This window comes from Triticum urartu, chromosome 1A (assembly GCF_056163025.1).
Source record: "Triticum urartu cultivar PI428250 chromosome 1A, HENAU_Tu73, whole genome shotgun sequence".
NCBI classification, from domain to species: domain Eukaryota; kingdom Viridiplantae; phylum Streptophyta; class Magnoliopsida; order Poales; family Poaceae; genus Triticum; species Triticum urartu.
The window spans coordinates 478,415,106-478,439,209 of NC_141873.1; the positions used below are offsets into that span (position 1 = coordinate 478,415,106).

Sequence of the window (24,104 nt, forward strand, 5' to 3'; positions counted from 1 at the left end):
GGAGTGAAAAACGGCCACCTATCAAGATTGGGAAGAGGCGTCAATGCGGCCCTAGCATGAGAAACCAGTCACGTCAAGGCGGCCCTAGCGTGAGAAATTTTCTTTCTTTTTTTGTGAAAAAAAGGGTTCCTCATATTTCGCGTAAATAGCAAAAAACATCACTTTTGTGTGGCAACCCTTGGGGGAGAACTACCACAGCCGGAAGACCTAACAAAACGCCACCAGTTTTGTGCTAATTCATCGCAAATATCCCCCACAAAAAAAATAAAAAATTTCATCGCAAATATGACAGCACTAATAAAGACTTTTCAGTCGGTGGCCGGTTGGGTTCAAACTAAACACAATTATGACAACATTGGCCCACCCATCAGAGTTGATGTGGCACAAAAGTCAACCCCATTAAGTTCGTTGTTATGACAGAAGGGGTCCACATGTCAGTCGCTATAAAAAAGCAAACAATCTTTTTTTCAAATCCCTTCTCCATCTCCTGTGTCAAAGCCAAGCGGTGGCCAACGAGCTCGAAAACGGAGGCAATCAAGGGCACTGAGAGCTGGAATTGAAAGAGGAGTCAGCTTCAAAGGGTCCTCGGGAGGCAAGGGGAGAAGAAATCATGGCTGGGGGCTCACTGGAGACAGCGAATTGCTAGCGGCCGAGGTAGCAGCACTCGGCACCGAATCTGTAGAAGAAAAGCTAGAGGGAGGAATCCACGGTCCTCAGTACTTAACTGGAAGTGGTACTAATTTACGATGAATTAGCGTAAAACTGCTACCGTTTTGTTAGGCCTTCCAATTGTGGTAGTTCTCACCGAGGGTTAAAAAAAGCAGTAGTTTTTTGCCATTTACTCCCTGATTTCTGAAATCATCATTACATTGTCCGAACCACCTCACACAGCAACCAACCGAGTTCAGAAAAACAACAGATAGCAGCCGCCAAACCGTAGCCAGCAAGCTCCTGCTAGCTCTCATCTTCTTCTGCACCCACAGGGCGAACAAAACCAACAAAACATCCCCCTCTTCTCTGTCGTGACTGCATTGTACCAACGTGAGTAGTAAAAACACTAGCAGTGAGGGAATTCAGCAACACCGCAACAAGACCAATGCGGAGGCTGCGATCATTCGGTTGACGCCGCAGACGAGTGAGCTTCGTCGAAGACCCAAAAACCTGACATAAGAGCCTGATACACGATAGATGGCAACTGGAGAGTCTCCACCGGGTACTGCTACTGCATGCATCAACAGTCATACCACGGTCCGTCAGACATGTCGTTTTTACTTTCGAACGGAAAACGGTCTTTGCGCAAACGTAGAAACTCCTGCTGACCCATTTCAAGTCTTCAACTGACTTCCCTGCAACACCCAAATAGTCAATTGGCTCTCATGCTCCGAGACCTAGACGTCTTCAAGGACTTCATAGCTTCCCTGAATAGTCCAAGGAGAAGTATCAGATGTTTGCATTGTTATGTCTGGCGCTTGTAATTTAGGTGCCGTTGCAAGACAGTATAAATTGATAATGAATATGACATGCACGCCTCTTTCTAAATACTTTCAGTAAAATACTACTGAAGGGCAGATCACGGAGTTACTATACGTCAGAGTTAGGTTGGTGTATGGCAAGATGGCATTGGCATTGATAACAGTACAAAGTGGCGTTCCGAAATCCTAACAAACACAAAACAGAACGGAGCTATAGCCAATGTCTTCACAAGTTCTCGACAGTCTCATGACAAGGGCACATGCATGTACTTGCAGCATAGGCAAGTGTTCAACATATATTCTCGCAAAAAAAAGTGTTCAACATATAGCTAATACTGTGCTTGAGATGTGCTGAAACACGGCAAGCCAGCCGCCAATGCAAGGTCATCGTCAAAGGCATTAGTGTAACCAAAGAGGCAGATGGGTTTACCGTAATGCAGCCTCGATATCAGTGTCCACTGGGTCCAACTTGAGTCCATCCAAGAACCGTTCACTTGCGCCCTCATAGTCCTGATGATAAAAGACCAGGTGAATGATCATAAACTATTTGCGGCACCAGGAGGAAAAGGCAGCCATATCCTCTATGTAACCTTCAGTAGCATCCGAGCTTCACCCTGCCGGTGACAAGCTTTTGGCCAGTGAGGCCGCATTTTTCTGCATCTATTAGCATCTAGCAAAGCCTTTTTTCCATCACCCAGTTGAAGCCAACAAAGGCTCCTGTCTGAGAACAAGACTGCATCATCAGCATCAAGCACCATTGCCTACGTCACACAAGACAAATAGACAATTGAGCTTACTAAGTTTTTTTTAACAAAAATTGAATTAGTAAACTGAATGCAAAAAACAGTCAGGTATCATGAGACTTACAGATCAAGCAACCCTTGTGAACAATAATTCCAGCATGTAAAATAGCACTTCATACAATTTGACAAAACCTAGACTGAATGTGTGCGCAGGGTCCTAAACCAATAGATTAGGGTTCTGAAGATAGATGGACCTTCCTTATCGACCAGATCCACATCTACCAGCAGCTCCTCGACGAGGTACCTGCACACCCCCAGACTCCCTTTACTGGCCGCAATGTGCAGCGCACTGAAACCTTCAAGCTGCCCGACATCTTCCACCCTCAATTCCTCAATCGCTTCCTTGGGGCGGCCCCTGCCATTGTCCAGTATTATCGTGACCAGCTCTGCAACGGATTGGGCCCCCCAAAATGTTAGCATTCGAGCACCAAAACTGGATCAGGGCCGGAATCTGGGACGGGGGCAGCGTACCCTTGAAGATGGAGAGCTCGTCGTCGGAGGTCGCCTGGAAAACGTAGTTCAGCACCGTCTCATGGTCTGGTTCTGCGGCGGGAGGCGGCGGAGATAGGATCTGGGCTGGGGCTAGGGTTAGGGATGGGCTGTGGGGAGAGGCGCTTACCGTCGAATTGGTCATGGGAGCAAGGCGACGCCATGGCGTCGGTAGAGGAGGACATGGTAGGGTTTGGGGGGTTGGGGAGAGGGGAGAGGGGGTTGGAGTTTTGAATCGGAAAAGAGCAGCGAGGAAGATGAAACCAAAGGAGGCCTACGCGCGAAGGGAGGGAGACGTGTGGTGGACACTGAAAATGAGCGAGCACACAGCACCAACAACAGCATGTTTGGGACTGCTCCGCTCCGTCAAAATTAGACAAGTCGCCTAACTTTTAAATTATCATTTTTGAAACATCCGATAAAGATCCAACGGTGCCTGGCCATTCTTCTTCCTCCAGCTCTTCTTCTTCCCCAGCCCGCACGGACCGGCGGCCGAACCACCCGCGGTCGATCACGCTCCCGCCCAGCCTTACCGCCCCGCCCTCCCCAGAACCTCCTCCCGCCGCCATCCCTCTAGCCCCAACGATGACCGGTTTTTCCTCGGTGAACTTGCACCACCGTCGTGCTGCCGCCCCCATCCCCCATCAACGATAGATGATGTGGTAGCCCTCCAGCAAGCTCCTTCCTTCTCTCCGGCCTCTCTCTGGCGAACTTCTTCGCCCTTCTCAAAATCGACTGGCCCAAGAATGAAAGTCAGTCGACTTACATTTAGCTATTGTGTTAAAAATATTAATAATGAAAACACATAGCACTCTCGCTCACGCAATGCAGTCAACAACTCGTGTGCAATCGCCCATCAACTCTCAAAAAAAATTGAAAGAAAATCCCAACAAAACAATCACCGCAAAAAATAACTCAAATAATTTTCTTCAAGGATACGACTACAGGTCAAATTCTTTATTTTTTAGGTAAGCAATATGTCAAATTCTTTCTTCCACATTTCATAGAGGATATTCATAGAAATTTCAGAATAGTGCAATTCTCATGTATTTTTCCTCATTTGATTTTTCAAAAATTATATTCAAAGGCGTGTGTCTCGTGATGACTTTCCAAGCCGAGCGTTATGAGCTGCGCGATTTTCACGGGGCAAACAAGTTTATCCGGTTAGTCGGGATGAGAGAGAACCCTTATTGTGTAGCATAATGTTTGCTTCTACTGAATAATGTAGGCAATATTTTAAGCCTACGATTACCTAATTGCTTCATCCGATTCATGTTAATTGTTGTTGATTTAGTACAACTTGAGTAGCAAAATTTAAAATAAATTAATGTTACAAGAACAAATTAATAAGGTCTCCTTTGGTCCATGGGGTAGGAATATCATAGGAATAGAAAACTTATAGGGAATGAGGTTGAAAGCACAAGTGCCCCCTGGGTGGTTTTGGTAATTAATGTCAACATATCTTTTGTTGGACTAACACTTTTACCTAGTATGTTTCAGATAAGTTCAACAATGGAGTGGCATGGACTAGAGGATGTGGAGCCCCTTCAAGATGCTAAGAACAAAAGATTGGCTCAAGCTTCAAGATCAAGACTCTACATTTTCTATTTTAGTGATCCAAGATCACATTGAGTCTTCTATAGGAAAAGCCAATACTATCAAGAGGGGATGAGGTGTTGCTTAATGGCTTGCTTGCTCAAAGTGCTTAGTGATATGCTCCAAAACCCTCAACTACCTTCCCACATCCACAAATGACCTAAACCAAAAGTCAAACTCGGCCCCACCGATTCTTTCTATCCGGAGCCACTGAGTTCAGTTAACATAGCCACTGCCAGAAACCCTAATCAGTTCGGTCTCACCGATGGGATCTCGGTCTCTCCGAGATGGTCTTGCAAACTCTCTGTTACCTGTTGCAATATTTTCGGTCCCACCGAGATATGCAATCGGTCCCACCGAGTTTGCTTGGCCAACTCTCTGTTTCGCTTATTACCCAAATTGATCCCACCGAGTTTGAGTAATCGGTCAAACCAAGTTTTGGTTTTACCCTAACCCTACCACATCAGTTCCACCGAGTTGAACTAGTCGGTCCCACTGAAAACCCTAACGGTCACTAGGTTTACTAAATCGGTCCGACCGAGTTTTTCCCTTCGGTCTCACCGAGATTGGTAAATTGAGTGTAACGGTTAGATTTTGTGTGGAGGCTATATATACCCCTCCACCCACTCTTCATTCGTGGAGAGAGCCATCAGAACATACCTACACTTCCAATACACATTTTCTGAGAGAGAACCACCTACACTTGTGTTGAGGTCAAGATATTTCATTCCAACCATATGAATCTTGATCTCTAGCCTTCCCCAAGTTGCTTTCCACTCAAATCTTTTTTCCACCAAATCCAAATCCTGTGAGAGAGAGTTGAGTGTTGGGGAGACTATCATTTGAAGCACAAGAGCAAGGAGTTCATCATCAACACACCATTTGTTACTTCTTGGAGAGTGGTGTTTCCTAGATTGGCTAGGTGTCACTTGGGAGCCTCCAACAAGATTGTGGAGTTGAACCAAGGAGTTTGTAATGGCAAGGAGATCGCCTACTTCATGAAGATCTGCCGCTAGTGAGGCAAGTCCTTCGTGGGCGACGGCCGTGATGGAATAGACAAGGTTGCTTCTTCGTGGACCCTTCGTGGGTGGAGCCCTCCGTGGACTCGCGCAACCGTTACCCTCCGTGGGTTGAAGTCTCCATCAACGTGGATGTACGATAGCACCACCTATCGGAACCATGACAAAAACATCCGTGTCTCCAATTGTGTTTGAATACTCCAAACCCTTCTCTTACATTCTTGCAAGTTGCATGCTTTACTTTCCGCTGCTCATATACTCATTGCATCCTTGCTTGATATGTATTGTGTTTGTTAAAGTTGTGCTTAAACTTCACTTAAACTTAAGAATATTAAAAACTGCAACTTTTGGCACTTAGTGTCTAATCACCCCCCCCCCCTCTAGACACCTCTTCTCGATCCTTTCAATTGGTATCAGAGCATTGGTCTCCATTGCCTTGGTTTAAATACCATTGGAGGAAGATGGATGTGTCTACTTTGGGGAGTCTTAGACATAGAGTGCCTATTCTTGATGGAGAGTATTTTCATGAGTGGAAAAATGAAATGGTTGAGATTTTCAATGAATATCATTTGAACAAGTACATTACTAGCCCTTGTGCACCTCATGTTGATCCTTTGCACCCTACCCTAGATGAAGATATTGACATGATTCGCAATCTTAGAACTGTTAAACTTATCACTAGAGGCTTGCTTAGAAACTTGATTGGATGTTTGCCGACTCTTAAGTGTGCCTACACCATATGGAAATTCCTTGAGGAACTCTTTCCTAATTACTCCTTGAAAGATCTAGATGAAATCCTCCATAAGTCTATTGCTTTGATTAAGATGAGTTCCAATGATCCCAAATTTGGTGACTGCTTATTTGAGCTTACTAATCTTACGAGTGCCAAAGGAGATGTTGGAATCATTAGCAATATCATTTCCAGAGCTATTAGAATTCATAAAGATAACTATAGAAATGATCATTTATCTAATGAATTGCCCTCTCTAGGAATTGATCAATCACAAGATGATGTTGAACATGAATACTCGGATGAGGATGAGGATGATGATGATGATAGTGACTATGATCTCGATGATGCGATGAGACACTTTGGTATTATGGCAAATCTTCGCGGCTACATGGCTGGAGGAAAGGAATGGGTCCTTGATAGTGGATGTACGGATCATATGACCGGAGATAAAGACATGTTCCGTAAGCTTGCTGAAAATGACGGCCCTCGAAAGTATGTCACTTTTGGTGATAATTCAAAGGGTAAGGTGGTTGGCCTTGGTAAGGTGGCCATCTCACATGATAGCTCCATACAAAATGTCATGCTCGTTGAATCTCTTGGCTACAACTTACTTTCAGTATCTAGACTTGCTGATTTCGGTTTCAATGTCCTATTTACTGAAGTAGACCGCCAAGTGTTTCATAGAGATAATCATAAAATGGTCTTTACCGGTATACGTAGAGGAGATCTTTACATTGTTGATTTCACTAAAAAGGCTCAACCTAAAACTTGCTTAATTGCCAAATCTTCTAAAGGCTGGTTGTGGCATAGAAGACTAGGTCATGTTGGTATGCGAAATCTTGATAAGCTTATTAAAGGTGATCATATCCTTGGAATAAAAGATGTCACATTTGACAAGGATAGACTTTGTAGTGCTTGTCAAGCAGGGAAACAAGTTGGAGGAAGTCACCGCGCGAAGAACATCATGACCACAAGAATACCACTCGAGCTACTTCACATGGATCTCTTTTGTCCAAATGCCTACAAGAGTCTCGGTGGTAACTCATTTGGTCTAGTCATAGTTGATGATTTTTCAAGATTTACGTGGGTGTTCTTTCTTGATGACAAATCGCAGGTCCAAAAGATCTTCAAAAACTTCGCTAGGAAGGCCCAAAATCAGTTTGACGTGAAGATCAAGAAGGTTCGGAGTGACAATGGAACGGAGTTCAAGAACGCAAATGTGGACACCTTTCTTGACGAAGAAGGGATTTCACACGAGTTCTCGGCTACGTACACACCTCAACAAAATGGAGTTGTTGAAAGGAAGAACCGGACTCTTATCGAGATGGCAAGAACGATGCTTGATGAGTACAAAACGCCAAAGCACTTTTGGGCGGAAGCGGTTGAGACAGCTTGTCATGCAATAAATCGCTTGTATCTTCACAAGCTACTCGGCAAGACGGCATACGAGCTCCTCATCGGTAACAAACCCCAAGTTGGATACTTTCAAGTATTCGGCTCAAAGTGCTACATTCTTGATAAGCATCGTTGTTCTAAATTTGCTCCTAAATCTCATGAAGGTTTCCTACTTGGTTTTGGCTCAAACTCTCATACTTACCATGTCTACAACAATTTCACCCGAAAGGTTGAAGAGACGGTAGATGTGAAGTTTGATGAATCTAACGGCTCGCAAGTAGAGCAATTGCCAATTGATGTAGGAGACAAAGACCCTTCGGAAGCAATTCAAGACTTGTCCATTGGCAAGATTCGTACAACGGAAGTGAAGGAGAGTACCTCGTCCGTCCAAGTGGAAGCTTCTACCTCACGACAAGGTGAACCAAGAGTTGATACAGAAGCATCCACAAGTGGGACACGCCAAGATGAAGAAAATGAGGGAGCACACCAAGATGAACATCAACAACCTCCTTCTCCACCACGACAAGAGAACGACAACGTCAACAATGAAGAAGGCCAAGAAGAAGAACAAGATGAAGATGATGTTCCACCCCGACCCAAGCAAAAGATTTCACGAGTTCGAGCAAGAATTGCTAAGGATCATCCCGTCGAGCAAATCTACAATGATATCCAAACCGGGAGAATCACTCGCTCTAAAACTCGTTTAGCTAACTTTTGTGAACATTACTCATTCATCTCTAGCATTGAACCTATGAAGGTTGAAGAAGCATTGGAGGATCCGGACTGGATAAATGCTATGCATGAAGAGCTACACAACTTTGAGAGAAATCAAGTGTGGACATTGGTCGAGAAGCCCGACAACAACCACAACATCATTGGTACCAAATGGGTGTTTCGCAACAAGCAAGATGAAGATGGACAAGTGGTTCGCAACAAAGCACGTCTCATCGCCCAAGGGTACACACAAGTTGAAGGTATTGACTATGATGAGACATATGCTCCCGTTGCTAGACTTGAGTCCATTCGCATCTTACTTGCTTATGCTAATCACCATAATATCACCTTGTACCAAAATGGACATTAAGAGTGCTTTTCTAAATGGCAAAATCGAAGAGGAAGTTTATGTTAAGCAACCTCCCGGCTTCGTCAATCCTAAGAAACCTAATCATGTTTACAAACTTCACAAAGCCCTTTATGGTCTTAAACAAGCTCCTAGAGCATGCTATAAATGCTTGATCAAGTTCCTTATTGAAAAAGGCTTTGAAATTGGTAAAATTGATTCTACTCTTTTTACCAAAAGGGTTAATGGAGAACTATTTGTGTGCCAAATTTATGTTGATGATATCATATTTGCTTCAACTAACCCTCATTTTAGTGAGAAGTTTGGAAAGCTAATGTCGGAGAAGTTTGAGATGTCTATGATGAGTGAACTCAAATTCTTTCTCGGTTTGCAAATCAAGCAAACCAAGGAAGGTACCTTTGTCTCTCAAACGAAGTACACCAATGACTTATTCAAGAAGTTCAATATGCAAGAATGCAAAGGTATGACTACACCCATGCCTACAAGTGGACATCTTGATTTGACAAAAGATGGTGAACCGGTTGATCAAAAGGTTTATCGCTCTATGATTGGTTCATTGTTATATCTATGTGCCTCTCGTCCCGATATTATGCTAAGTGTGTGCATGTGCGCACGATATCAAGATGCTCCTAAAGAATGTCATCTTAAGGCTGTGAAAAGGATAGTGAGATACCTGATCCATACACCAAATTTTGGCATTTGGTATCCTAAGAGGTCCTCTTTTGATCTTGTTGGCTACTCCGATTCGGACTATGCCAGAGACAAGGTTGACAGAAAATCCACTTTGGGTACTTGTCAATTCCTTGGTAGATCTCTTGTGTCTTGGTCTTCCAAGAAACAAAACTTGGTATCCTTATCCACTACCCAAGCGAAATACATTGCCGCTGGTTCATGTTGCGCTCAATTACTTTGGATGACCCAAACTCTTAAAGATTATGGGATATATGTGAAACATGATCCATTGCTATGTGACAATGAAAGTGCTATTAAGATTGCTCACAATCCCGTGCAACATTCTCAAACTAAGCATATTGAAGTTCGTCATCATTTCATTCGATATCATGTTGCAAAAGGGGACATTAACCTTAAGCATGTTCGCACCGATAAGCAATTGGCGGATATATTCACTAAACCACTTGATGAGAAAGTGTTTTGCAGGTTGAGAGGTGAATTGAACATCATTGATGCTTCAAACTTGGAGTAGGAACTCCATTTGATACATGCGGGGCATGAGCCTATGACTAATCCTCGATATTTCTCTTATGATGCTATTCATATGTCTTGGATATATTTGTACCTTGCATGTTATCTAACCCGTGTAGGTACTTGGTTGAATCTAAATATATGAGATTGCAACTCACTCACATATTGAGCAATCTCTACATCTCCAAGTCTCTACACAATGGTGGTTGAAGACAAGGAAGCACAAAACCATTCAAACATATCCTTTGGCAAATTCCATGTTGAGTCTCATGATTGTCATTTTGGATACACAAGTGCTCTTCCTTGCAAAGCTAACCCATGTAGGTAGATGAACTCAAACTCCAAGTGGTGCTCCCAACCCTTGATGAACTACATCAACCTTGAGCAACCCACACAAGTTCAACTACATGAACAAGATCAACACCACCACCCAAGGTATGTTATTCCATCTTAGAGAAGCTTTACTCCAAGTCATGAGTCAAAGCAACTCGATAAGATGTGAATACATCAAAAGGCTTAAACGAAAAATGGTAACCCCATTTTGAGCTTAAACGATGAGTATGATCTATGATCAAGTGCTCTCACTTAACTCCTAAGTCAATATACTCTAACATAGGTGACTTTGTCACCGACCATTTCTAGATGAAGTTCTCTAGTGTTTCTCCGTGCTTTTGCATTTGCATATTTGTTTCCCCTTTCAAAAAAACTTCATCTAGAACTTTTAGTTTCTTTTCTTTCCTTTTTGTTCTGCATTTTCTGCATCAAATTCATTGCAAATCTTTCAGTTAATTCCTTACATATCCTTGTGAGATCTTACTTGTCTAGTGAGCTGAGGTGACAAGTGGTTTCGCTCTGATGAACTCGGTCACACCGGTTTGTTCTCTTCGGCCCAACCGAAATCCTTCGGTGCAACCGAAGCACACAACTCGGAGTCACCGATTTCATCACAGGAAAACCAACTTGCCACTTATTCCTGATTTCTGTTTACTCCAGCTCCACTCAATGATTCTTGTCCTCTGCCAGCCTCATATTAGACATGCTGCTTTGCTCTGCGACTCAAGGACCAACCCATTTGTATCACATGTCCAGAAGAGCCCTTCTTGGAAATTGATGTCAAAGGGGGAGAGAGAGATCACATCAAAGCTTAATCCTTCCTATAGGGGGAGAAAGAGAGAGTAATCAGGGGGGGAGAGTTTCTCAACTAGGAGAAAGTAATATCATCAAAGACCCCAGATGTTTGGTGTTCAAGAGGAGAGATGTCACATGTCTTTAAGAGGGGAAAGACATGTTTGGTTGCTTGCTTTAGCTCAAGATCTGTTGTTTCTTTTTTGTTGCTCTGATTTTCTGTTCCCTATCTTCTCCCAATATCCCATGCAGATTCAGGGGGAGCAAGACATCTAAGGGAAGGAAATCTCTGATTTTATTGCATATCTTTACCTTTGGGGGCATGTCTATATCCAATGTGGTACTTAGTACTCACTCTACATGTCATCCCAGTCTTGGTTCTCTTGTGGTTTCTCTTGTTTGCTCTGGTCAGTAGGTGTATCTGTGTTATTTAACCTTGTTTGCGCAGGTTCATCCCATCCTAAGCCAACTCAAGACCACAAGGTAAGTACATGCATCACACTCATGTGAATGAGAAGTTCTTGCTGATGTACATACTGTTTGCAAGAAGGACTCATGAGCATGAAGGTACATTTCTCACATTCACATCATTTGCTCTGATGCATATAGCCAAGATACATGTGACACATTGCTTACTCTGTCATGTTTACACATTCACATGCTCCTATATTCAATATTCACATGATTGCATACATGTAGGGGGAGCCTATGCATGTTACATGTCTTTCCAAAGCTTTACTTGCTATTCTCTATATCCTTATCTAAAGCTTTGATGTATGTTGTCATCAATTACCAAAAAGGGGGAGATTGAAAGCACAAGTGCTCCCTGGGTGGTTTTGGTAATTAATGTCAACATATCTCTTGTTGGACTAACACTTTTACCTAGTATGTTTCAGATAAGTTCAACAATGGAGTGGCATGGACTAGAGGATGTGGAGCCCCTTCAAGATGCTAAGGACAAAGGATTGGCTCAAGCTTCAAGATCAAGACTCTACATTTTCTATTTTAGTGATCCAAGATCACATTGAGTCTATAGGAAAAGCCAATACTATCAAGAGGGGATGAGGTGTTGCTTAATGGCTTGCTTGCTCAAAGTGCTTAGTGATATGCTCCAAAACCCTCAACTACCTTCCCACATCCACATATGACCTAAACCAAAAGTCAAACTCGGCCCCACCGATTCTTTCTATCCGGAGCCACCGAGTTCAGTTAACATAGCCACTGCCAGAAACCCTAATCAGCTCGGTCTCACCGATGGGATCTCGATCTCTCCGAGATGGGCTTGCAAACTCTCTGTTACTTGTTGCAATATTTTCGGTCCCACCGAGATATGCAATCGGTCCCACCGAGTTTGCTTGGCCAACTCTCTGTTTCGCTTATTACCCAAATCGGTCCCACCGAGTTTGAGTAATCGGTCAAACGAGTTTTGGTTTTACCCTAACCCTACCACATCGGTTCCACCGAGTTGAACTAGTCGGTCCCACCGAAAACCCTAACGGTCACTAGGTTTACTAAATTGGTCCGACCGAGTTTTTCCCTTCGGTCTCACCGAGATTGGTAAATTGAGTGTAACGGTTAGATTTTGTGTGGAGGCTATATATACCCCTCCACCCACTCTTCATTCGTGGAGAGAGCCATCAGAACATACCTACACTTCCAATACACATTTTCTGAGAGAGAACCACCTACACTTGTGTTGAGGTCAAGATATTCCATTCCAACCATATGAATCTTGATCTCTAGCCTCCCCCAAGTTGTTTTCCACTCAAATCTTCTTTCTACCAAATCCAAATACCGTGAGAGAGAGTTGAGTGTTGGGGAGACTATCATTTGAAGCACAAGAGCAAGGAGTTCATCATCAACACACCATTTGTTACTTCTTGGAGAGTGGTGTCTCCTAGATTGGCTAGGTGTCACTTGGGAGCCTCCAACAAGATTGTGGAGTTGAACCAAGGAGTTTGTAAGGGCAAGGAGATCGCCTACTTCGTGAAGATCTACCGCTAGTGAGGCAAGTCCTTCGTGGGCGACGGCCGTGATGGAATAGACAAGGTTGCTTCTTCGTGGACCCTTCGTGGGTGGAGCCCTCCGTGGATTGGCGCAACCATTACCCTCCATGGGTTGAAGTCTCCATCAACGTGGATGTACGATAGCATCACCTATCAGAACCACGACAAAAACATCCGTGTCTCCAATTGCGTTTGAATACTCCAAACCATTCCCTTACATTCTTGCAAGTTGCATGCTTTACTTTCCGCTGCTCATATACTCATTGCATGCTTGCTTGATATGCATTGTGTTTGTTAAAGTTGTGCTTAAACTTCACTTAAACTTAAGAATATTAAAAACTGCAACTTTTGGCACTTAGTGTCTAATCACCCCCCCCTCTAGACACCTCTTCTCGATCCTTTCAGAGGTGTCATGTATCTCAAATCTTATGACTAGGAATAAGAAATGAGATGTCCATTGTGAAAGCGCAGGTTAACTCCCAGGGGGGTGAATGGGAGATTTTTAGAAATTCGTCAAACTCAGATGAATTTGACAAAGATCAGAATGAAGAAATTGTAACGTGAGGCGACTAATTCAACACAGTAACAAAAAACATGCATACAAAATACAAAATACATATGGGTGAAGTACATGCAATATACAAGCACAGGAAGATGAACTAAAAAATGAAAAAAAAATGGCATCATAAAAGTCTTTAGTTTAAATTCTTCATAAGATAGATCATAAATTCTTCAGAAGCAGAATAACGTAAAGGTAAGGGTGAGGAATTTGAAACCATGTAGTGTAAGTGCATCTAGTGCCCCTTAGTGATTTTGGTGTATTGAAGACTTATAGGTTAAGGGACTAATGCGTTTGTGAGTGTACACAGGTCTATAAGTCTATGAGGAGTTTGATATTTACAGAGAAAGTCGACCCCTAAAAATGAAGTTCTTCGACTTAAGACTTTGTATTTCTGAAGACTTTCTGAAGCCTTTGAAAGTGAAGAAAATGGTGTGACCTTGAAGACTTAGTATTCATTTGAGGAAGATGAAGCGTGAAGACTTTTCTTTTCATAGTTTCATTTTCTCTTTCTTGAGTCATAGGAAACACCGTACTGTTAAAAGGGGTCGAAGAAATATTAAGGAAAAAATTCCATGTGATGCTCAACTCAAAATCCTACACCTACCAATCCCTTCGAGTGAAGCCATTGGAAATCTCATACAGTCTAGTCATATTCTTCAGTGACAGAGACGAAGTTCTTCTGGTCTCTGAGGAATTTGTTCTGACTGAGGAGTTAGGAATTCGCCAATGCGGATTTCCTACACAGTGAGGAACATGATAGCCCTGAGGATTTTGGTACTCAAAATTCCGACCGTTGTTGTGCTAAGCGCCAGCTGTCCCAAAATTTCTATCCACCTAACAGTCATATCATTGAAGGGCATTTATGTCTTATCATGTCGGGCTGCTCCCTAGGCTATAAATAGCCACCCCCTACAACCACTAGCTGGTTGGCTGCTCCGGGAGAAACTGACACTTGTCATTTGAGAGCAACCCATCCTTCGAGGACTTTGAGCGAAAGTCATCAAGTGAGGAAAAACCCAAACCAAAACCCAAACACCTACAAACCCCAAGTGATTGAGCATCACTGAAGAGATTGATCCTGCGTGGATCCGACGCTTGTTACCTTTGAAGACTATGCTTCTTCCAGATGGTTAGGCGCCATGGTCTAGAGCATCCAAGAGGAATTGTGGATCACCGAGTGACCAAGTTTGTGAAGGTTTGGAAGTCGCCTGAAGACTTACCACGAGTGATTGGGCGAGGTCTGCGTGACCTTAGCTGAAGGAGAATACGGTGAGGATTGGGTGTCCTGAGCTGCGTGTTCAGGACTGGGTGTCCGGGACTGTGTGTCCTCGAGTTTAAATACTCAGCCGCTCCAACCAGACGTACAACTGAGACAGCAGTTCGACCTGGTCTACCAAATCATTGTCTTCACCAAGCTTACTGGTTCTATTTCCTCAACTCCTTCATTTCCTCATAACTGTGTTGTGAGTTTGTTCATATCTGTGCTTGAAGACTTCGACTGAAGACTTTCTCAATTTCCTCAGTTTGTCTTCATCCTGTGTTATCCTGTGCTCACACTACCTGTACTCTGTGCCTGCCTTCATTTCATCATGATGACCATGCTTGTATTCTGTTATGTTTACTTTTGAGTACTTATTCCGCTGCTAGTAGTTCTTCGCTAAGGAATTTTCTCACCGGCAAATTCCTCAGTGAAGAATTTCATAAAAATCGCCTATTCACCCCCCTCTAGTCGATATAACGCACTTTCAATTGGTATTAGAGCAAGGTACTCCCTTGTTCTGTGTGATTTTGGTTTAAGGACTAAGGATATGTTTCTCATATATGGAGGTGACAAAGAGCTCATCGTAAAAGGTTACGTTGATGCAAGCTTTGACACTGATCCGGACGATTCTAAATCGCAAACCGGATACGTGTTTACATTAAACGGTGGAGCTGTCAGTTGGTGCAGTTCTAAACAAAGCGTTGTGGCGGGATCTACATGTGAAGCGGAGTACATAGCTGCTTCGGAAGCAGCAAACGAAGGAGCCTGGATGAAGGAGTTCATATCCAATCTAGATGTCATACCTAGTGCATCGGGTCCAATGAAAATCTTTTGTGACAATACTGGTGCAATTGCCTTGGCAAAGGAATCCAGATTTCACAAGAGAACCAAGCACATCAAGAGACGCTTCAATTCCATCCGGGATCTAGTCCAGGTGGGAGACATAGAGATTTGCAAGATACATACGCATCTGAATATAGCAGACCCGTTGACTAAAGCATGATCAGCACCAAAGCTCCATGGGTGTTAGAATCATTACTGTGTAATCTAGATTATTGACTCTAGTGCAAGTGGGAGACTGAGGGAAATATGCCCTAGAGGCAATAATAATGTTATTATTTTATTTCCTTATATCATGATAAATGTTTATTATTCATGCTAGAATTGTATTATCCGGAAACATAATACTTGTGTGAATACATAGACAAACCAAACGTCACTAGTATGCCTCTACTTGACTAGCTCGTTGATCAAAGATGGTTATGTTTCCTAGCCATAGACATGTGTTGTCATTTGATTAATGGGATCACATCATTAGGAGAATGATGTGATTGACATGACCCATTCCATTAGCTTAGCACCCGATCGTTTAGTATGTTGCTATTGCTTTCTTCATGACTTATACATGTTCCTATGACTATGAGATTATGCAACTCCCGTTTACCGGAGGAACACTTTGTGTGCTACCAAACGTCACAATGTAACTGGGTGATTATAAAGGAGCTCTACAGGTGTCTCCAAAGGTAAATGTTGGGTTGGCGTATTTCAAGATTAGGATTTGTCACTCCGATTGTCGAAGAGGTATCTCTGGGCCCTCTCGGTAATGCACATCACATAAGCCTTGCAAGCATTGCAACTAATGAGTTAGTTGCGAGATGATGTATTACAAAACGATGTAGGTGGCTTGCGGGTGACAGTTTCTCCAACTTTAGTTGAACCGAGTGTGGCTACGCCCGGTCCTTGCGAAGGTTAAAACAGCACCAAGTTGACAAACTATCGTTGTGGTTTTGATGCGTAGGTAAGATTGGTCCTTGCTTAAGCCCGTAGCAGCCACATAAAACTTGCAACAACAAAGTAGACGACGTCTAACTTGTTTTTGCAGGGCATGTTGTGATGTGATATGGTCAAGACATGATGCTAAATTTTATTGTATGAGATGATCATGTTTTGTAACCGAGTTATCGGCAACTGGCAGGAGCCATATGGTTGTCGCTTTATTGTATGCAATGCAATCGCACTGTAATGCTTTACTTTATCACTAAGCGGTAGCGATAGTCGTGGAAGCATAAGATTGGCGAGACGGCAATGATGCTACGATGGAGATCAAGGTGTCGCGCCGGTGACGATGGTGATCACGACGGTGCTTCGAAGATGGAGATCACAAGCACAAGATGATGATGGCCATATCATATCACTTATATTGATTGCATGTGATGTTTATCTTTTATGCATCTTATCTTGCTTTGATTGACGGTAGCATTATAAGATGATCTCTCACTAATTATCAAGAAGTGTTCTCCCTGAGTATGCACCGTTGCGAAAGTTCTTCGTGCTGAGACACCACGTGATGATCGGGTGTGATAGGCTCTACGTTCAAATACAACGGGTGCAAAACAGTTGCACACGCGAAATACTCAGGTTATACTTGACGAGCCAAGCATATACAGATATGGCCTCGGAACACGGAGACCGAAAGGTCGAGCGTGAATCATATAGTAGATATGATCAACATAGTGATGTTCACCAATGAAACTACTCCATCTCACGTGATGATCGGACATGGTTTAGTTGATTTGGATCACGTAATCACTTAGAGGATTAGAGGGATGTCTATCTAAGTGGGAGTTCTTTAAGTAATATGATTAATTGAACCTAAATTTATCATGAAACTTAGTACCTGATAGTATCTTGCTTGTTTATGCTTGATTGTAGATAGATGGCCCGTGTTGTTGTTCCGTTGAATTTTAATGCGTTCCTTGAGAAAGCAAAGTTTAAAGATGATGGTAGCAATTACACAAACTGGGTCCGTAACTTGAGGATTATCCTCATTGCTGCACAGAAGAATTACGTCTTGGAAGCACCGCTGGGTGCCAGGCCTGCTGCTGGAGCAACACCAGATGTTATGAACGTCTGGCAGAGCAAAGCTGATGACTACTCGATAGTTCAGTGTGCCATGCTTTACGGCTTAGAATCGGGACTTCAACGATGTTTTGAACATCATGGAGCATATGAGATGTTCCAGGAGTTGAAGTTAATATTTCAAGCAAATGCCCGGATTGAGAGATATGAAGTCTCCAATAAGTTCTATAGCTGCAAGATGGAGGAGAACAGTTCTGTCAGTGAGCATATACTCAAAATGTCTGGGTATAATAATCACTTGATTCAATTGGGAGTTAATCTTCCAGATGATTGCGTCATTGACAGAATTCTCCAATCGCTGCCACCAAGCTACAAGAGCTTTGTGATGAACTATAATATGCAAGGGATGAATAAGACTATTCCCGAGCTCTTTGCAATGCTGAAAGCTGCGGAGGTAGAAATCAAGAAGGAGCATCAAGTGTTGATGGTCAACAAGACCACTAGTTTCAAGAAAAAGGGCAAAGGGAAGAAGAAGGGGAACTTCAAAAAGAACAGCAAGCAAGTTGCTACTCAAGAGAAGAAACCCAAACCTGGACCTAAGCCTGAAACTGAGTGCTTCTACTGCAAGCAGACTGGTCACTGGAAGCGGAACTGCCCCAAGTATTTGGCGGATAAGAAGGATGGCAAGGTGAACAAAGGTATATGTGATATACATGTTATTGATGTGTACCTTACTAATGCTCGCAGTAGCACTTGGGTATTTGATACTGGTTCTGTTGCTAATATTTGCAACTCGAAACAGGGACTATGGATTAAGCGAAGATTGTCTAAGGACGAGGTGACGATGTGCGTGGGAAATGGTTCCAAAGTCGATGTGATCGCAGTCGGCACGCGACCTCTACATCTACCTTCGGGATTAGTATTAGACCTAAATAATTGTTATTTGGTGCCAGCGTTAAGCATGAACATTATATCTGGATCTTGTTTGATGTGAGACGGTTATTCATTTAAATCTGAGAATAATGGTTGTTCTATTTATATGAGTAATATCTTTTATGGTCATGCACCCTTAAAGAGTGGTCTATTCTTATTAAATCTCGATAGTAGTGACACACATATTCATAGTGTTGAAGCCAAAAGATGCAGAGTTGATAATGATAGTGCAACTTATTTGTGGCACTGCCGTTTAGGTCATATCGGTATAAAGCGCATGAAGAAACTCCATACTGATGGGCTTTTGGAACCACTTGATTATGAATCACTTGGTACTTGCGAACCGTGCCTTATGGGTAAGATGACAAAAACACCGTTCTCCGGTACTATGGAGAGAGCAACAGATTTATTGGAAATCATACATACAGATGTATGTGGTCCGATGAATGTTGAGGCTCGTGGCGGATATCGTTATTTTCTCACCTTCACAGATGACTTAAGCAAATATGGGTATATCTACTTAATGAAACATAAGTCTGAAACGTTTGAAAAGTTCAAAGAATTTCAGAGTGAAGTTGAAAATCATCATAACAAGAAAATAAAATTCCTACGATCTGATCGTGGAGGAGAATATTTGAGTTACGAGTTTGGTGTACATTTGAAACAATGTGGAATAGTTTCACAACTCACGCCACCCGGAACACCACAGCGTAATGGTGTGTCCGAATGTCGTAATCGTACTTTACTAAATATGGTGCGATCTATGATGTCTCTTACTGATTTACGGCTATCGTTTTGGGGATATGCTCTAGAGACGGCCGCATTCATGTTAAATAGGGCACCATCAAAATCCATTGAGATGACGCCTTATGAACTGTGGTTTGGCAAGAAACCAAAGTTGTCGTTTCTAAAAGTTTGGGGCTGCGATGCTTATGTGAAAAAGCTTCAACCTGATAAGCTCAAACCCAAATCGGAGAAATGTGTCTTCATAGGACATCCAAAGGAAACCATTGGATACACCTTCTATCACAGATCCGAAGGCAAGACTTTTGTTGCTAAATTCGGAAACTTTCTGGAGAAGGAGTTTCTCTCGAAAGAAGTGAGTGGGAGGAAAGTAGAACTTGACGAGGTAACTGTACCTGCTCCCTTAATGGAAAGTAGTGCATCACAGAAACCTGTTTCTGTGACACCTACACCAATTGGTGAGGAAGCTAATGATAATGATCATGAAACTTCAGAACAAGATACTACTGAACCTCGTAGATCAACCAGAGTAAGATCCGCGCCAGAGTGGTACGGTAATCCTGTTCTGGAAGTCATGCTACTAGATCATGATGAACCTACGAACTATGAAGAAGCGATGGTGAGCCCAGATTCCGCAAAATGGCTTGAAGCCATGAAATCTGAGATGGGATCCATGTATGAGAACAAAGTATGGACTTTGGTTGACTTGCCCAATGATCGGAAAGCAATTGAGAATAAATGGATCTTCAAGAAGAAGACTGACGCTGACGGTAATATTACTGTCTACAAAGCTCGACTTGTCGCAAAAGGTTTTCGGCAAGTTCAAGGGATTGACTACAATGAGACCTTCTCACCCGTCGCGATGCTTAAGTCTGTCCGAATCATGTTAGCAATTGCCGCATTTTATGATTATGAAATTTGGCAAATGGATGTCAAAACTGCATTCCTGAATGGATTTTTGCAAGAAGAGTTGTATATGATGCAGCCGGAAGGTTTTGTCGATCCAAAGGGAGCTAACAAAGTGTGCAAGCTCCAGTGATCCATTTATGGACTGGTGCAAGCCTCTCGGAGTTGGAATAAACTCTTTGATGGTGTGATCAAAGCATTTGGTTTTTTACAGACTTTTGGAGAAGCTTGTATTTACAAGAAAGTGAGTGGGAGCTCTGTAGCATTTCTGATATTATATGTAGATGACATATTGCTAATCGGAAATGATATAGAATTTCTGGATAGCATAAAAGGATACTTGAATAAGAGTTTTTCAATGAAAGACCTCGGTGAAGCTGCTTACATATTGGGCATTAAGATCTATAGAGATAGATCAAGACGCTTAATTGGACTTTCACAAAGCACATACCTTGACAAAGTTTTGAAGAAGTTCAAAATGGATCAAGCAAAGAAAGGATTCTTGCCTGTGTTACAAGGTGTGAAATTGAGTAAGACTCAATCCCCGACCAATGCAGAAGATAGAGAGAAAATGAAAGATGTTCCCTATGCTTCAGCCATAGGCTCTATCATGTATGCAATGCTGTGTACCAGACCTGATGTGTGTCTTGCTATAAGTCTAGCAGGGAGGTACCAAAGTAATCCAGGAGTGGATCACTGGACAGCGGTCAAGAACATCCTGAAATACCTAAAAAGGACTAAGGATATGTTTCTCATATATGGAGGTGACAAAGAGCTCATCGTAAAAGGTTACGTTGATGCAAGCTTTGACACTGATCCGGACGATTCTAAATCGCAAACCGGATATGTGTTTACATTAAACGGTGGAGCTGTCAGTTGGTGCAGTTCTAAACAAAGCGTTGTGGCGGGATCTACATGTGAAGCGGAGTACATAGCTGCTTCGGAAGCAGCAAACGAAGGAGTCTGGATGAAGGAGTTCATATCCAATCTAGATGTCATACCTAGTGCATCGGGTCCAATGAAAATCTTTTGTGACAATACTGGTGCAATTGCCTTGGCAAAGGAATCCAGATTTCACAAGAGAACCAAGCACATCAAGAGACACTTCAATTCCATCCGGGATCTAGTCCAGGTGGGAGACATAGAGATTTGCAAGATACATACGGATCTGAATATAGCAGACCCGTTGACTAAGCCTCTTCCACGAGCAAAACATGATCAGCACCAAAGCTCCATGGGTGTTAGAATCATTACTGTGTAATCTAGATTATTGACTCTAGTGCAAGTGGGAGACTGAAGGAAATATGCCTAGAGGCAATAATAATGTTATTATTTTATTTCCTTATATCATGATAAATGTTTATTATTCATGCTAGAATTGTATTATCCAGAAACATAATACTTGTGTGAATACATAGACAAACCAAACGTCACTAGTATGCCTCTACTTGACTAGCTCGTTGATCAAAGATGGTTATGTTTCCTAGCCATAGACATGTGTTGTCATTTGATTAATGGGATCACATCATTAGGAGAATGATGTGATTGACATGACCCATTCCATTAGCTTAGCACCCGATCGTTTAGTATATTGCTATTGCTTTCTTCATGACTTATACATGTTCCTATGACTATGAGATTATGCAACTCCCGTTTACCGAAGGAACACTTTGTGTGCTACCAAACATCACAACGTAACTGGGTGATTATAAAGGAGCTCTACAGGTGTCTCCAAAGGTAAATGTTGGGTTGGCGTATTTCGAGATTAGTATTTGTCACTCCGATTGTCGGAGAGGTATCTCTGGGCCCTCTCGGTAATGCACATCACATAAGCCTTGCAAGCATTGCAACTAATGAGTTAGTTGTGAGATGATATATTACAAAATGAGTAAAGAGACTTGCCGTTAACGAGATTGAACTAGGTATTGAGATACCGACTATCGAATCTCGGGCAAGTAACATACCGATGACAAAGGGAACAAAGTATGTTGTTATGCGGTCTGACCGATAAAGATCTTCGTCGAATATGTAGGAGCCAATATGAGCATCCAGGTTCCTCTATTGGTTATTGACCGGAGACGTGTCTCGGTCATGTCTACATTGTTCTCGAACCCGTAGGGTCCGCACGCTTAAGGTTTCGATGACAGTTATATTATGAGTTTATGCTTTTTGATGTACCGAAGTTTGTTCGGAGTCCCGGATGTGATCACGGACATGACGAGGAGTCTCGAAATGGTCGAGACATAAAGATTGATATATTGGAAGCCTATATTTGGATATCGGAAGTGTTCCGGGTGAAATCAGGATTTTACCGGAGTACCGGGAGGTTACCGGAACCCCCCGGGAGGTATATGGGCCTTAGTGGGCTTTAGTGGAAGAGAGGAGAGGTGGCCAGGGCTGGGCCGCGTGCCCCTCCCCCCTAGTCCGAATAGGACAAGGAGAGGGGGCGGCGCCCCCTTCCTTCTCTCTCTCCTCTTTCCCCTTCCTGAATCGTATTCCAACTAGGAAAGGGGGGGAATCCTACTCCCGGTGGGAGTAGGACTCCTCCTGGCGCGCCCTCCTCCTGGCCGGCCGCACCCCCCCCTTGATCCTTTATATATGGGGGCAGGGGGCACCCCTAGACACACAAGTTAATCCACGTGATCATATTCTTAGCCGTGTGCGGTGCCCCCTTCCACCATAATCCTCGATAATATTGTAGCGGTGCTTAGGCGAAGCCCTGCGACGGTAGTATATCAAGATCGTCACCACGCCGTCGTGCTGACGGAACTCTTCCCCGACACTTTGCTGGATCGGAGTCCGGGGATCGTCATCGAGCTGAACGTGTGCTAGAACTCGAAGGTGTCGTAGTTTCGGTGCTTGATCGGTCGGGCCGTGAAGACGTATGACTACATCAACCGCGTTGTGCTAATGCTTCCGCTGTTGGTCTACAAGGGTACGTAGATCACACTCTCCCCTCTCGTTGCTATGCATCACCATGATCTTGCGTGTGCGTAGGAAATTTTTGAAATTACTACGTTCCCCAACAGTCATCTGCTCCAGTCTGTCACAAAATCAGTTCAGGAATATCGTGCATCTCAATCATGCGAAGCTCATCTGGGACCGTCTCTCTGAGGTCTATGAAGGTCATCGAACCTGTCATGATCCTTGGTTTGAGGACTTCAAGGAATCTCTCAAAGCGATGACATTTGAACCAGAATCATCATCTTCTGCATCATGCCTTATGGCAAAAGATGCTGAGGTAACTGAATGCTACCTATCCGAGTCTAGTGATGATGAATCTGGTGATGAATTTGGACCCAGCTATGTCAAACTTGCTTCCCTTGCCACTAAACAACAAAGAGCTTTGGAAAAAGTTCACTATATGCTAAACAAGAGTGATGATATGTTGGGTGAAGAAATGGATCAGTCAAAAGCTTTGGCTGAAAGTCTTCAGAGACTTCATACTAAGTATGACACCCTTCACGATCAACATAACACTCTCTTATCTGATCATGAGAAGCTTTCTTATGAATTTCTTCAAAGAAAGCAAGACCTTGAGAAGCTAAGAGTGAGTTATGAAGATCTTCAGAAGGAGCGCGATTCATTACTTGCTCAACAAATCAGCGCATCTCAGGAAGAATTTGTTCCTCCATGTTTGAAATGCATTGAACGTGAATCTGCTAATTTTTCACCTGAATGTTCAAATGCTGCTAATGTTTCAAATTCTTCAGATGCCTCTGCTATCACTAATTCCTCATCTGAGGACATTGCTAGTATCACTGACGATGCAGGGCTGAAGGAATTGTACATGACTGGCATGTAAAAAAGCCTCAAAGGGCATCAAACTCTTTGTGATGTGCTTAAAAAGCAGATCCTCAACAGGAACCCTAGGATAGAGGGTATTGCCTTTGAGAGGAAACTCAGCGCTGATGGTG

The 24,104-nt window shown here is 43.0% G+C and overlaps 2 protein-coding genes across 2 annotated transcripts in view; one reads left to right on the forward strand and one right to left on the reverse strand.

Annotated features, from left to right (window-relative positions):
- Positions 1-1,449: 1,449 nt before the first annotated feature.
- On the reverse strand, positions 1,450-3,107 carry LOC125535819 (hsp70-Hsp90 organizing protein-like). The gene is made up of 6 exons (XM_087538812.1): positions 2,895-3,107; positions 2,747-2,818; positions 2,414-2,661; positions 2,063-2,233; positions 1,903-1,982; positions 1,450-1,658 (listed from the first exon to the last, which is right to left on the reverse strand). Exons 1-6 carry the CDS (start codon positions 2,947-2,949, stop codon positions 1,595-1,597), a joined length of 690 nt encoding a protein of 229 aa, XP_087394938.1. The 5' UTR covers positions 2,950-3,107; the 3' UTR covers positions 1,450-1,594.
- Positions 3,108-13,372: 10,265 nt separating this feature from the next.
- Positions 13,373-24,104, forward strand: part of LOC125529172 (uncharacterized) — a 30,791-nt gene continuing 20,059 nt past the window's right edge. Inside the window, exon 1 of the mRNA XM_087538813.1 lies at positions 13,373-13,477. Within this exon, the coding sequence (XP_087394939.1) occupies positions 13,373-13,477 (105 nt within the window). The remainder of the gene's footprint in view (positions 13,478-24,104) is intronic.